This window comes from Mandrillus leucophaeus, unplaced genomic scaffold (genome assembly GCF_000951045.1).
Source record: "Mandrillus leucophaeus isolate KB7577 unplaced genomic scaffold, Mleu.le_1.0 Scaffold416, whole genome shotgun sequence".
Lineage (NCBI taxonomy): Eukaryota > Metazoa > Chordata > Mammalia > Primates > Cercopithecidae > Mandrillus > Mandrillus leucophaeus.
This window is the reverse complement of record NW_012104432.1, coordinates 1,003,812-1,019,276: the sequence shown is the minus strand read 5'-3', so window position 1 is coordinate 1,019,276 and position 15,465 is coordinate 1,003,812. Positions and strand designations below refer to the sequence as shown.

The following is a 15,465-nucleotide window of genomic DNA, read 5'->3' as shown; positions in this document are numbered from 1 at the left end:
TCACTGTGCGGATGGGCTCATGCCAACCCACCCAGTACCCCAGGGGTTTTCCAATGCCTCAGGGAACCGCCCAGCCCCCTCAGCCTGCCCCCAGGCTCTGGGCAGCGCCCATCTTCCACTCCTGCTCCTTCTGAAGCACCCTCCCGAGCCTCTGTCCCTGACGCGGAGGCCTCTCTGGGCCCCTTCAGTTGGGCTGGGCTCCTCCTCACACCCACTCAGACCACCACTCGGCGTGCCAGGTTCCGGGCCGTGTGCTTCTGTGAAGGCGTCTTCTCCCCGTGTGCAGGGCTCGGGTCTGAGGCTGCACGCTGCATCCGCAGCATCACCCAGTGATGTGCCTGGCTTTCCCAAGAAAGGGGTGAGTAGCAAATGCACGAAGGGATGTGTGCAGTGCTGACTACGAAAAGGAAAGGACAAGAGGAAGCGAGAGGCTTTGGACTCAGTCTCTCAATGACGTCCGAGAAGCATCTAGTCAGCAAAGTCCGGCCGACCCACCTTGTCTGCCCTCCTGAGTCACGCTGCTCATGCCCCCGTCTTCTGCTAAGCCTTGCTCCAAATTGGCCAGGATCTGCAATCATTCCAAATGAGAAGGACAAAATCATGGGAACTAATTTTTGTCTAAGACTTTGTTATAATATATTCTCAGTACAGCAAATTTCTCTGGATGAAAACAATTTGTCAAGGGATGTTCACACACATTTAAAAAAATATTAAAACATTTGATATTTTATTTTAAATTGCAACTTCATTTTAGATTCAGGCGGTATGTGTGCAGGTTACCTGGGCTTACTGGGTGATGCTGAGGTTGGGGGTATGATTGAAGCCATCACCCAGGTAGTCAGCGTGGGACCCAACAGGTCGTTTTTCAGCCGTTCCTCCCATCCCACCCTCCCCCGACTGGTAGTCACTGTGTCTATTTTTGGCTTCTGTAGGTCCATGTGAATCCAATGTTTACCTCCTACTTATAAGTGAAAACATTCACTATTTGGTTTTCTGTTTCTGTGTTAATTCACTTAGGATAATGGCCTCCAGCTGCATCCACGTTGCTACAAAGGACATGATTTGGTTCTTTTTTTATGACTGTGTAGTATTCCACGGTGTATGTGCACCGTCTTTTCCTTACCCAGTTCACCCACAGGGACACACTGTAAACATCGCCAGTCCCTATGGCGTGGGGTGACAATGAACGGGCAGGGACTCTGCTCCCCGCTGATGGTGAAAGTGGTGTTTATGATGTTCTTGAAGTATCTGCAGACATCATACATAGGGAGTATGTTTTTTAAGAAAAGCATCAACCCTGTAATCCCAACACTTTGGGAGGCCGAGGCAGGCGGATCACTTGAGACCAGCTTGGGCAACATGGCAAAACCCCACCTCTACAAAAATACAAAAAATTAGCTGGGCATGGTGGTGAGCACCTGTGGTTCCAGCTACCTGGGAGGCTGAGGTGGGAGGATCACTTCAGCCTGGGAGGTCAAGGCTTCAAGGCCGCAGGGACCAGTGACTGCACCACTGCGCTCCGGCCTGGGTGACAGAGTGAGACCCTCTCTTTAAAAAAAAGCATCGAGTATGTCACATGAGAGTGGTGATGACCTTCTGTGAAAATGTCAGTCTCATTCCCACAGGGCACTGTGCTAGTGGCCTTTTTAATGTACCAAATACGTTTTATGCAACACCAGGTCACTTTCCACAGTTTTTATTGCTTGGTTTGTAACTTTTGGCCACTTCTTTTGTGTTTTGTTTTCTCTGAAAGCAAAGCTGCTGTTGCTGCTGTGATCTGGGTAGAGAATTTAGATCATCTTGCCAGTTAACACTCCCCACATGACCCGCCCCAGGAGGTGAGGATTTCCGTGTGTCCGACTCCCTGGTCTACACACACTGAGGACGAAGGCGGCCTCTCCTCACCCGCAGGGGCCGTTACTTAACACAAACTGGAGAACAGCTTGCTGTCAACACCAAGGATTTTTCCTCTTAACCGTTATCTTGGGCTACCTCGATGACTCAGAGGACAACGTGGGGTTCAAAATGGTAACCTTGAAAAGAATCTAGCCAGTTTAAACTAGGGAAACAACATTCTTCAGTGAATCTGTCTTCTACGGAATGATTATAACAACAGAAACTGACAAAAATGGAAGGCTTGGTGTTCCCATGAAATTAACTTCCCTCACCCCTTGTACACAGTTGGTGGGAATGCAAATCAGTGCAACCACTACGGAGAACAGTCTGAGGTTTCTACAAAAAAACAAAAAATAGAGCTACCATACAACCCAGCAATGCACGCCTGGATACACACCCCAAAGAAAAGAAAGGAAATCCGTCTATCAGAGATCTCTGCACAGCCGTGTGCGCTGCAGCACTGTTCGCAACAGCCGAGACTTGGGAGCAGCCTAAGTGTCCATCAGCAGACGACGGGAGAAAGGACTTGCTACATACACACGATGGAGTACGACTCGGCCATAAAAAAGAATGGGATCCTGTCATTTACAACAGCACAGATGGAACTGGAGGTCACTGTGTAAGTGACGTACGCCAGGCACAGAAAGACAAACGTTGTATGTTCTCACTTATCTGTGGGAGCTAAACATTAAACAACGGAACTCATGGAGATGTAGAGCAGAAGGATGGTTACCAGAGGCTGGGAACAGTAGTGGGGGATGGAGTGGGGATGGTAACGGGTACAAAACAAAAATTAGAATGAATAAGACCTAGTATTTGCTAGTACAAGGGTGACTATAGTGTACATTAAAAAAATAACTGAGGGAGTATAATTGGCTTGTTGCAACACAAAGGATCAATGCTTGAGGGGATGGATACTCCATTTACCCGATGTGATTATTACGCATTGCCTGCCTGTATCAAAGTATCTCCTATAACCCATAAACACCTACTATGTATCCACAAAAATTAAAATTTACTATAAAAAGGAAACTGACTTCCCTCAGGCTGGCACAGAGGGAGCACAGGAAGAAAGAGGAGCGGCACACCCATCACAGAGGCAAAGCCACTGCCTCAGCCAGACCTGGCAGCGCCCTGGTCAGTGGAGCCTTGAACACGCCCACTGGTGGTCCCCGGGTTGTGACGCACCAGGTCAGTGGACTCCTGCGCTTGTTCTGTGACTCCCCACACTGTGGGGGCTCTACGGGCCTGGGTGACCTCTCCACGTGGTGGGGGCTTTACGGGCCTGGGCAAACCCTCCACGCGGCGAGGTCTCTGTGGGCCTGGGCAATCTCTCCATGCCATGGGTGATCTCTCTACGTGCTGAGTGGAGAAGAAAACTCTGCAGAAACACCGCAGAACTTTGTAGTGAGTATGCAAGGCCTGAGAGAAGACCCGCACCACACGGCCATGGTGGTCTCAGCACAAGCTGCTGGGGCTGACGCTCCCTGTGGACTGTCATGGCTAATGAGGGGAGAAGGGGGAATGAGGTCCTTCAGAAGGGCAGCAGGAAGAGAAAGGTCTAGAAAGAAGGAAAAAGAGTTTCCCACCCCAGTGATGCATAAATGCAGGCAGAAACAGAAGCTCCATTGTAGTAGAGGTATCAAAAGCAGAGCACGTGAGTGACGGGCGCGCCACCTGCAGCAGCTGCTTCAGCCCAGACCCATCTACCCAGCTGGGAAGGCGCAGGGGTAGGAGATGGAGACACCAGGCAGGCTACACCCCTCCAGACCCACCCACCCAGCTGGGAAGGTGCAGGGGTAGGAGATGGAGACACCAGGCAGGCTACACCCCCCCTCTGCAAAAAGCACTCTCCTGGCTGGGGCGGAGGGACGCACACAACGATGCCAAGTGCCTGCAGGTATCTGGGTCACTGAGGTGCTTCAGCCCGAGAAAGGGACAGCTGGAGAAGGCACCTATTGTTGACACGAGTATAGGCACATCAGACACAACCCTCTGACCCTCGGTGACTATTGTTTCATTTGTAGGGTGTGTCATTTAATGTCAATTAATAGGTCCCAGTGTGATGCAGAAGAGCATCCATGAGTGAACGGAACAGAAACAGCAGTTCACAGTTGGTAGCTTTTGTTGCTGTCTATCTAGAGACAGTTGTCTGGCTTTATAAAGTAACAGTACATTGATTTACAAAAGGTTATTTCTATAAAGGAAAGTGACAGACACGTTCTCAATCCAAAGCCTGAATTATTTAAGAAATGCAGTTATTGCAAAAAAAGCCCGACAGTGTGTCGTTTGCAAATGTGGTGCGGCTGGAATTTCCTCCTTGGTTCCTTTTGCCCCAGACGAAAGGACCAGACTCCAGGGTCTATGTGAGAGACCAATCAGCAGTCCTGTGTTTGTGTCCCAGAAGAATAAAGGCCCAGCACGCCACACCTGGTTCATTTTGGAAGAGGCTGTGAGGAGTAGGGGCATGATTTGAAGCACATGTGCCGAATCACTGCACTCACACCCTCCCTGCTGGAAGCCGCTGAGGGCCCAGGTGAGGGCATAGGAGGAAGAGGACAGAGATGAGGCAACAGTGCAGGTGCTTCAGGAAGATGCACAGGGCAGGAAGCGACCGACTGCGGGGGCAGGACTGTGGAGGGGAGAGTGACCACAGGGGCTGAGGGGCAGAAAGGGCTGGGTGTTGGAGGCACTTTTCTGCACATTCCCCGGGAGCTGCTCCCAGTGGGTTGAAGCTGGGTCAGGAGCTCAGTGGAGCTGTCTGGTCAGGCGCCGGCAGTGTGGGCGGTGCTTAGCGCCTGCTGGGAAGTACCAGGGACGATGTCGTTTACAGATGGGGGCGCAGGATGGTTTTTAAGCACAAACAGTATTCTGTTTGATTTCACAAAAATAAACCTGTGGAGGAGGCAGCATCGTGCCCATTTGCAGGGGCCCTTCACGCTTTCCACACACAGAGCAAAGTGCTGCAGTGACGAGAACAGGGACGTTCGGTGCCAGAAGGCGTGGGTTCAAGTTCAGGCTGACTTTCACTGTACCTTCTCTGAATTCCTATTTCCTTAGCTTCCAATTTTTTCACATGCCTGTTTTACAAATCACAGAACTCCAATGAGAATGTGCTTGAAGCATTTTGTAAGCTTTAAAAATGCTGAATGGATATTAACTACAAATAAAAGGAGAAGCAACCAGAAATTAAACAATCCCACTGCCTTGGATTTTCCCTGTGGTTTCTCTTTCACCACCATCCCTGTACTAAACTGTGAAAGGTTTCGATATGTGGGATCGGGGAGCAATGAAATTAATGCTGCACTGACTATTAAATATTAAGTGGGTCTTTGAACATCCAGGAGCTTCCACAGCTCCGAGGTTTGGCTGCTGGGCAGTTTCAAGGTGCCTGGAGGTTGAAGGGAGGTCCTCTCGGAGCCCATGGGCCTCCCAGTACGAGCCGCATGCTGGCAGGGTGAAGTGCAGTCCACAAACACCAGGACGGCCTGGGGTGGAGGCAGGTGAGCCTGTCCTGCAGGGCCAGGAGAGGCCTGTGCATCCTGAAGTGGAACAGACCCAGCTGACTGGCCGCGGGGTGGCAGTTTAAACGCGGCCATGCATTCCTGAGCACTCCTCAAAAGGCAGTCTCTTTCCCATCCCTCGCGTGTGGGCTGGACTTAGTGACTTGTCCAACAAACAGAACCCGGTGGAGGGGACATGGAGACCTCTGAGATCCGGCCATGCAAGGCACTGTGGCTTCCTCCTCCTCCTCCCTCCCTCTCTGCAGGGAGCCAGTGGCTATGCTGTGAGATGCATGAGAAGCCCTACAGAAAGAACCATGAGGCCAGGAACCCAGCCTCTCACCCATAGCAGCAGAACTTGGCAGGTGTATGACAGAGCCTCCAGGAGCCCAGTTCTCCAGTCCCAGCTGAGCCCTCAGGTGAGACAGCGCGGTCAGCATCCTAACTGCAACCTCAGGACAGACCTGAGCCATTGCGACCCAGAAGCTGTGCTGGACTCAAGACCCACAGAAATAGTGAGGTCATACATCCCTGTGGTTTTAGCCCATAGAGTTGCAGATAATCTGTTAGGCAGCATCTGATGGCTAACACACAGGTCAGTCGACGTTACCCTGCACCTTTAACTGAAGCCTTTGCTGGGGAATAGCGCATTGAGGCCATTCTACTGAAACACGCTGGAGGTTTAGCTTTAATTTGAAAATTCTAGGCTGGACATGGTGGCTCACGCTTATAGTCAGTCGTAGCACTTTGGGAAGCTGAGGTGGGAGAACTGCTTGGGTCCAGGAGTTCAAGACCAGGCTGGGCAACATAGTGAGACCCTATCTCTACAAAAAGTTTAAAAATTAGCCAGGCAAGGTGGTGCATGCCTGTAGTCCCAGCTACTCAGGAGGGCAAGGTAGAAGAATTGCTTGAACCAGGGAGGTCAAGGCTGCAGTGAGCCATGTTCATGCCACTGTACTCCAGTCTGGGTGACAGAACAAGACCCCCTGTCTCAAAAAAAAAAAAAAAAAGGAAAATTCTGAACTGGGTTCTTCATTGGGTATCTTAGCATGAGCTCATCTCTGAAAGCGACTGTAATCATGAGAAGATGCTGCTTGGAAATGCGTGGAAGAGGAGTTCGGAGAAAATAACACATCAAACAGCTGTGTGGCTGGAGACGATTCTAGACTCGGACTGTTCTGTGCATAGTGTGGAGGGGCTGCTGCCAGCCCCACCACGGGGGATACTGCTCTGGGCATGTCGTGGGCGGTCCAGGGATGAACAGGCTTCAGGCTAACAAGGTGGGGAACCATCAACACCTGCCCACGGTACGGGAGGGAAGACCAATTATTCAAAATTAAAAACCTGCTTGTGTTTTGTCCCAAGAATGAAGAAAATTATATGCCTCGAATGAATATCCCAGCTGCTTGACTCCATATATAACCACCACCACTTGATCTCAAGCAGTATTTAAAAAGGCAATCTGTAACCTATTCATATTTAAAGAGACCCAAATCTGTGTTCTCATCCTATGCCGTTATCCAGGAGGTGGTGAAGCAGGTTTTCCGGCTGGGTCACGGACACCTTCAGTGTGGAAAGTGCTGTCTGCAGGGGGCCTTGAGGAAGGAGCCTTTGTGCCTGTCCCTTTGGCAGCTGTCACGGGTCGTGGGTGAGCACGGGATAGGTTCAGGGAACTGGTTTTATTCCCACGGCATCTAGTGTACGAACTACTGGGAAGCTGACACTAAGCCAAGGACCTGAGAACTTACTAAGTGGACCCTTTTGAGTGGAGACTAAAGGTTGGAGCAGGTCTGTGCTGGACAGCCTTAGACTCTGGGAAGTCCTGAGACCTTCCAGTCCCACCACAGCTTCCCAGGGGACCTCTTCAAAGTGAAAGAGGTTTCTTGGAGCTGCTCCAAAGGTCTCAAAGAATCATGAAACACCGACCACGTGCCAGGCATCATGCGGGGTCACTTACGTGTGCCCCCTTGCCACCCTGGGGGGATCAGCCATGTTCCTCATTTGCACAAAGGAGGCCAAGGCAGACACAGGCTGGACAACTGGTCATGCGGCCGGCACTTCAGAGTGGACCTGGAAGTTTCCAGACTGTCAGCCTGACTCCAAAGCCACTCTCACAACCACTGCTTTTGGGACAGTGTCCTCTGGGCCCCTCACACCTTGAAAATGCACTTTCTTCTTTCTATTCAGATCACAGATTGACAGAACATATAGTGCCAAGAAAAGCAAGGCAAAGAATGCACAATTTAAGAATCGTCTTACATCAAGGCCTCTTCTCTGGACTATCATGCTCGCTTCAGGACTGGGTCACTGGCGAGTGCTATGGCCTTCGAGTTCACATTTGGTGCATCTGGTTTTGAATCGCATTGCCATGGCTGGGAGGCAGGGCTGGGCATTCCTAAGTCCATGTCCCGGGACTGGCCATGATGAACTCTAGAGGTTTCTGAAGGTGTGAATTTCCACTGCCAGCTGGGTCAAGACATTCCTCTGGAAAGCCCTGATGCCCAGCGCTGCTCCGCTCCGTTTCTCCTGCTTGCACATTCTGAGCACACACGGGGTTCCAGGAGCATGGGCTTCAATGGAAAAGAGCAGGGACGTGGCCTCGATGGACGGCCATCCTCACTCGGCCTTTCCTTTCTTCTCCCCACCTGCCAATCATTCCCATCTCATCTGATTTAGCCATAATCAATTTGTTCTCTGCGGGAGGAGCAGAAAAGCAGGGCAACCAAGCCCTCTGGTCAGGCACGGTGATGGCAGCAACCAGCTGCTGTCGGTGTGCGGGTGGCCAGACCCTGAGCGCCCGCCCTGACAGTGTTAGACGCCAGCCACGCCTGCTCTCGCTTATGTTTCTAACTTTGCTTACAAATAAGACAGCAAAACCGAAGATGTCCATCTGTCAAAAACCCCTTTTAGACAAGATATTAACTCTTCCTACAAACAAAGCTCTCACTACCATATTAGCAACTATCAATAGAGAAGCAAAAGCTACATCGACATTGTTGAATACGTTTCTTTTCCAGAGTGCACGAAAATGCACCTTATCCCCGGCCTCCTCCAGCTGGGAGTGAGTCTGTAAAGAAGCACTTCTATGAACGTGGAACTCTCAGCCAAGCTGAGCTGGAGAATCTGGAGGCTGCGGAACTGCAGGGAAGGATGGAGCTGAACTCAAGACTGCGGGCGGATGCAGGTCAGTGACGAATGCAACTACAATCGAACTGTACATCATTCTGTATGGATTATGTCTACTTATGCAAATGGCTTGCAGAAATGTGTTTCCTTGGCTCTTTCCCAAATAGTCTGTGAAGCTCTCTCGAGTGGAGACCAAGAGGGAGACAGCCTGCAGGGCGCGTGGGAGGAGCAGGGTCAGAGGATGGCGGCATTGATTTTTCCAAGCCACGGTAGCATAGGAAAATTATTTTAAATCGTGGTATATTTTCTTCTTCACTGATGCAATCACATTTGCACCAAACATTTACTAATTCACTCAGTGGCTCAAAGACAACAGATAAAACGAAGTACCCTGAACTCATTTATAAAGATTCTAAGTGATGTCCTACTAAAACTGGGCACCACATAGAAATTCTCAACACTGTTCTCATCTGAAACACACATGCTGAACACAGACTCGAATCAGTCTTTGGTGAATCTTCAACACAGGAGAAGTCGGCCCCCTGAAAATCCGTGGGGGTTCAGCTTCCCGCTCCGCTCGCTCCCTTACCAGGAGCCTCGGCCCAGAGCGTGCTCCCCGCACCCCTCTGCCCTCGCGGACTGGCTGTTCTCTGGGCTTCCTTTATTTTCGCTCCTGCCCCATGGTCTTCATTCTTTCAACAGCAAAAGGTCTTACATGATAAAATGAATACATGCGTTGAGTGAGACGTGGATAAGAAAAGAGGAATTAAACGGCCTTTCATCACATCGTTTATGCCACTAACACACTGGGGCATTCTTCCTCCAATAAGTATCACCGATTTCATCACGGTCACATTGTAATTATAGTTCTGGCTTTGAAATGAACGTGATGTCATGAGCAGTTCCCCACATGAGGCCACACACACTCGACAGCCGGCACCCCGACCAGCCTCTTCCTTTGCTACTTCGGCAGCTACTGCGTCTCAAACCATGCGACTCTCGTGAGCGCAGCCCGCAGGTGACTGGGGTGGGTCTGTTCTGGCCTCTCCCCTGAGAGCTGAATGTCAAGCTCAACCTGCATGAGGCCTGGTCTGAGTGACCGGGGGCAGGCACTGCACTGCCGGTCACTCTGGCTGCTCCCGAGCCCTCCTGCACCTCACTCTGCCGTCACCTAGGGCGGCTTCTTTTCCTGTGGGAAATCACGCTGGGAACTGAACCTGAGAAGACTTGACTTCTGCTGGAGTGGCAGTTACCAGACAGCAGGGCTCAGCACACATCTGTACAAATGGCAGCACGTTCACTTTCTGAGCAACCTGAATGCTCTGCGCTGACTTGATCACTATGGGATGAAAACCTTCCGCCACCCTCGCTTGGTTCTTGCGCTACTGTTTACCCCCTTCTGAAGCATTTGATTCTACAGTCATTCCTGACTTCCAGCCTGGAAAAACTACGTTGAAGATCAACAACAGATGCCATGCAAGCAGTGAAAACAAATGGGACAGAGTTCTTTGGGGAATATGAACCAAATACCTGCTTTCTTTCTAGAAACAACTATCTCGTTTTGTAGAACATCCTTGAATTAAGCATCTCAGATCAGTGTCAAGGCTCTGGGCCAGTCAACAGCCACCGACTGCAGCCCCAGCACTGGCCTCCGCCTGCTCAAGCGCCCCCAGAAGACCTGAGAGGAGGGGCCATCCAGGACTCCAGGGCTCGGCCTGGGTATGGCCGGCTCAGGAGTGGTCACTGGAAATTCTCATGCAGAATGGCGGCGGTGGCTTCCCACGCAGCTTCCCTTAGCAGCCTGAGGTGGAGCTGAAGACCAGGGCCAGAGGCGCAGACCAAGGAGGGTAAGCTGAGGGAGGAGGAGCTAATGGAAAATGGCACCAAAGGAAATAATGTTTAACATTCTAGACTCATTTCTTTTCACTCTGCTTGACTCTCCTCACCACTGGAAGAGTTCACAGTTCCCTGAACCGACTGAGAACAATTTTTGGCAGGAGCAAGTGCAGTCGGGATTGCTAAAATTTCTGGAACTGTTCAAGTGACGCTTAACCCCAAACTTTAGAGCCCCTGCTTTACAAGGCAGCAGAGAAAAGTCTGTATTTGGAGGAAAAAACCCCAATCCTGATGGTCTAATTCACAGAGAACCGCAGACTGGTGGTCAAGGGCGAGGCTTCTGGAGCTGTGTGGTGGGGCTCAGCCAGGCTCTCTCACTGCCTCACTGCAGTTGTCTGGTGGATACTTCACCTCCCTAAGGCCACCTTCCTCATCTGGGAACCGAGGATAGTAAAGTCACCTGCAGCTGCTGTGGGCATTAGTAGGTAATCAACATGATGCATTCAGCACACATCCGTGCAGCGTTAGCACGTGACAGCACCTCAGTGCTGGGACACACAGTGCGTGTCCCAAGCAGAGCTGTGTGTGTGCGCGTGGTTTGGGGCAGGTGTGGTGAATGCTTTAAACAAGGCACAGAGCAGTCCAAACAGGGAGCGGTCTCGCTGACACATCCTTAGTTTAAGACTTCCTGAGGATTTCCTGGAGTTGCGAAGGTCTGGGAAAATCAGAACAGTCATGCTGGAGAACCCTGGAGAGTCTCTGGTCTGACCTCTCTCTTTACTCACCGGTGGAGAGCAGAGAGGATCGAAGGCCACACCAAGCTGTTCACTTTAATCCACCAAATCAACACTGGCAGAACAGTGGTGGGCTGGCTTTTAGTATTTTCAGATTTTTGCACTACGGTAGAGTTTGGACATTCATCCCCTCCAACCCTCATGTTGAAATGTGAGCCCCAGTGTTGGAGGTGGGGCCTGGTGGGAGGTGTCTGTGTCCTGGGGGTGGAACCCTCATGGGTGGCTTGGTACCCTCCCTATGGCAATGAATGAGTTCTGGCTCCATTAGTTACTTTGGGATCTGATTGTTAAAAAAAACTCTGGTGCCTCCCTCGTCCCCCTCCTCTTCACTTGTCACTCTCGTTCTCACTGTGTGACATACTTGCTTCCCCTTTGCTTTCTACTAGGATTAAAAGCTTCCTGGCCAGGTGCAGTGGCTCATGCCTGTAATCCCAGCACTTTGGGAGGCCGAGGCAGGTGGATCATTTGAGGTCAGGAGTTTGAGGCCAGCCTGGCCAACATGGTTAAGCCCTGTCTCTACTAAAAATACAAAAATTAGCCAGGTGTGGTGGTGGGTGCCTGTAATCCTAGCTACTCAGGAGGTGAGGCAGGAGAACTGCTTGAACCTGGGAGGTGGAGGTTGCAGTGACCCAATAGCGTCACTGCACTCCAGCCTGGGTGACAGAACGAGACTCCGTTTCAAAAAAAAAAGCTTCCTGAGGCCTCACCAGAAGCAGATGCTGACACTGTGCTTCTTGTACGGCCTGCAGAAGTGTGAGCCAAAATAAACCTTTTCTTTATAAATGACTCACCCTCAGGTATTCCTTTACGGCAATGCCAAATGGACTAAGACACACTTCTTGAGTAAAGAAATTGGAGCATGAACACAAACTGTCCCTGTTTAAATTCTGGATGATCATGATGTATTGGTGATGGCTGCAAACCTAAAAGGAACAGGTGAAACAAGCATCGTCTACCAAACTGTAAACTCACTGAGGGCAAGGCTGTGTTCTGTTCAGTCCCCAACTGCCAGCGTGCAGCACTCAGTAGGTGCTGAATGGACATTTGCTGCATGAACAAATGAACAAGCTTCAGTTCAACACTGAACCAGTCACAGAAGGGTTAAGAATGCCCACATGCTGCCATGAGCCCCTAATGTGCAAGGAAGAGAGCGAGGAAGTTGGCGACGGTGCTTCTTCTCCTGCCAAAGGTGGCGGAGAGGCAAGGCTGACTGCATGGTCCCACCCTGGGTCTTTCTCTCGTGGTCCAGGCATCCACCAGCTGTGCCACAGCGCAGCTTTCTCTCTCAAGAGGGTGTCAAATTTTAAGTCAGCACATAAAGGAACACATAGTAATTACATATTGAAATTAACCATGAAAATCCTTTAAGGTGAAGACCAACACACATCTTTTCATAAATCCAACTGCTTGTTTTTCTTCCAGGATTAGAACAAACTGCGATTTCCTCAATTAAGTACCACAAGGAATGCTGGCTTATATTTGGATCATGCCATAGAAAAAATATGTATCTGTAAACATGAGAGATGCCTGACGTGTGGTGATGTATTCACACGCTGAGAGGCAGGTGGAACGGCAGACTAGCGGAGGGAACGAGAAGCATGAGTGGCTCTCTCACTGACGGTGGCCCCACGCCCAGTCAGCCTGAGAGAAATGTTCCTAGGAGGTGACTGCACTGATCCTTCTGGTTTCTCCCCAACCCCTCAATGCGTAGCTGTCAACTGCTGTTGCCTGGAAGCCCCCGCAAGAGTCTCAGGAGGGCCCAGCCAGCAGAGCACAGGCTCGAGCCCATCTCAGGCATCAGTCAGGGGGAAGCACAGGGGTCTTCTGAGCAGATGTCAGTTGACCCCGGACAGCACTGTCCTTCCTTGGAGCAGAAATGCTGGTGCAGGGTGAAGAGAGGACTCTTGGTCCTACTCTCTTCAAACGGGACACATTACAGTGACGGAGGCAGGCGAGTGATGATGAGCATGGACTCTAGAGCCAGACGACTTGGGTTCAACTCATGTGATCCTAAGTTGGCTAACCTCTCCATGCCTCAGTCTCCCCATCTGTAAACTGGGATAATAACATCTCCTTCATAGGGTTGTGATAAGGATTAAATGAGCTAACGTTGGAACTCAGAGCAGTGGCTGGCTCATAATGAATGCGACAAAGGAGTCTGTCGGGTGGAGTGGGTGCAGGTGCCTGGAGCAGCGGTGTGGGAAGCTCCTGCTCTCTGCTCCACTGTCCCTGCTGCTTCACAGCTAGTGCTAAGTGGCTCCCCTGATCGCTACACTGTAGTATACAGTTTTTTTTTTCTTTTTTGAGACAGAGTCTTGCTCTGTTGCCCAGACTGGAGTGCAGTGGCTTGATCTCGGCTTACTGCAACCTCAGCCTCCTGGGTTTAAGCGATTCTCATGCCTCAGCCTCCCGAGTAGCTGGGATTACAGGCATGAGTCCCTGCACCCAGGCTGTAGTATGCATTTAAGAAGCATAATACTGAAATAGGAGATACTTTAGGACCAGGAAAGCTGACTTGCAAAACTACTTCAACTAACTTGGCTTTTCCATCCACAATCACCCTATGGCCCAGGATTTTCTCTCTCAATACTATAAAGATTTCCTACAACGTGACATGGAGGATAATGAAAAATTCGTGTACAGTTTAGAAAGTCACTGATTTAGAATTTCCCAATTTCAAGTTATGTGCTTCCGATTTCTGTAAATAAAATTAAACCCCGTTTTAAGATTCAAGAAAAGTGTTGAAATGTAAAACAGCTGGTAACATGATTCTCCATCAACAATTTCTATACTATATATATAGTATAAAAAGCAAACCATCTTTTTAATCTTGTAAGTTATGGTATTAAAAAAATGGAAGTGGGTGCAAAGCCCAGGGCAATGAGGTGCCTAGAAATGCCTGATTTTCTCCACAGACAAGGAGGGCCCCTTCCTTCCTCGCTAGGAACACTGACAACACCACCGTTTTGGAACTCCACAAAACTTCCATCACAACAGCTGGGAAGTGAAAGGGGGAATTCGACAAGAATCATCTTCGTTTTTCCAAAAATCATACTATGCTGCTGCTCCTAAAAACTGCTTGTTGTTGTAGTTTTCAAAGTACTTCCGCACACCTTATGTCATTGAACCTACACAGGAGCACTGTGACGTGGGTAGAAAGGCAGGATCGTTCCTAATCTGAGATGAATGATCTCTAACTGCCTGTAGACAGCAAAGTCTCTGAGTCCCACGTTTCTTCCCAATGTCAGTGAGTGTAATAATGTGCTGCTTTGGTGGCTCCCACATTATCTGTGACTTCACAACCGAGAATGAGTCCAAAAACACTCTGACTCTGCCTTTGCAGCCAGGGTCATGAGTGACAGTTGCCACAATGCGGTACCACTTACTTTGATGTGAAAGCTCAAACCATGATCGCTTTCAGCACTGCTCCGGCACCACCTCTGTCTGCACATGGCAGGTGCGTGTGAGCACTTGCGGGACACAGGAGTGGCCTGGCACACTGACCTTGACGTTTTAGCCGGCAGCCTTGGCAAGAAAGACGTCTCTGCCTTTTGGCTTCTCACAGTACCAGGCAGTAAGAATTACAGGACTTCAGCTCTGCTAGAAACTCTGACCATCCCTAAAAAATATTTCAGCAAGAGCCATGACTACCAGGCCACACACACTGGGTCACCTAGCCTTCTGAAGGCAGAAGCAGCGATGGTGCAGGGGGCAGGATGGGCAGGGAACACCCCAGGCACGTCCTGTGGGGAGGGCGTGGAGGGCGTGTTCTCCCCGTGGCGGGGAAAAATGACAGCGCCACCTACCTTGCTGCAGACGGTCTTCACCCTGTGCAGTCTATCCAGCGACTCCTGTGGGTTCCCCAGGTACTGCTGAAGCTCCGCGTGCAAGATGCGCATCGAGAAGGGGACCATGGAGCCTGGAATCCAATCAGCGCTGAGTGAGTTTGTTTGCCATAACTGAGCACGCAATCATACTTGGCACACTTGAAGAAGGCGTCACAGATGTCCCAGCAGAAGTGATGACAGATCCCTTTATTTCTTGTGAAGTATTTAACGGTGTCAGCTATAAAATACATGCTGGTTTTCTCTGTGGAGCTCTATCTATGTATGTCTAGACAATTATCAGAGGAGACAGGTGGATGACACCACGATTTCCATAGCTACACTGCAATCATTTAGAAACGATCCCAAAATGAATAAACAGTAGAGACCACCAACCCCTCCTCCAATAAAAGAAAAACCTGAATGCTCAGATATTCTTTAACATTTTTTTTTTTTTTTGAGACGGAGTCTTGCTCTGTCCCCCAG

The 15,465-nt window shown here is 50.1% G+C and overlaps 1 protein-coding gene across 1 annotated transcript in view; it reads right to left on the bottom strand.

Moving 5' to 3' along the window:
- Positions 1 to 15,465, bottom strand: part of LOC105548593 (trafficking protein particle complex subunit 12) — a 122,751-nt gene that overhangs the window by 22,463 nt on the left and 84,823 nt on the right. The window contains exons 5-6 of the mRNA XM_011992674.1: positions 14,962 to 15,074; positions 496 to 568 (exon numbers count right to left, since the gene is read on the bottom strand). Of these exons, the coding sequence (XP_011848064.1) occupies positions 496 to 568; positions 14,962 to 15,074 (186 nt within the window). The remainder of the gene's footprint in view (positions 1 to 495; positions 569 to 14,961; positions 15,075 to 15,465) is intronic.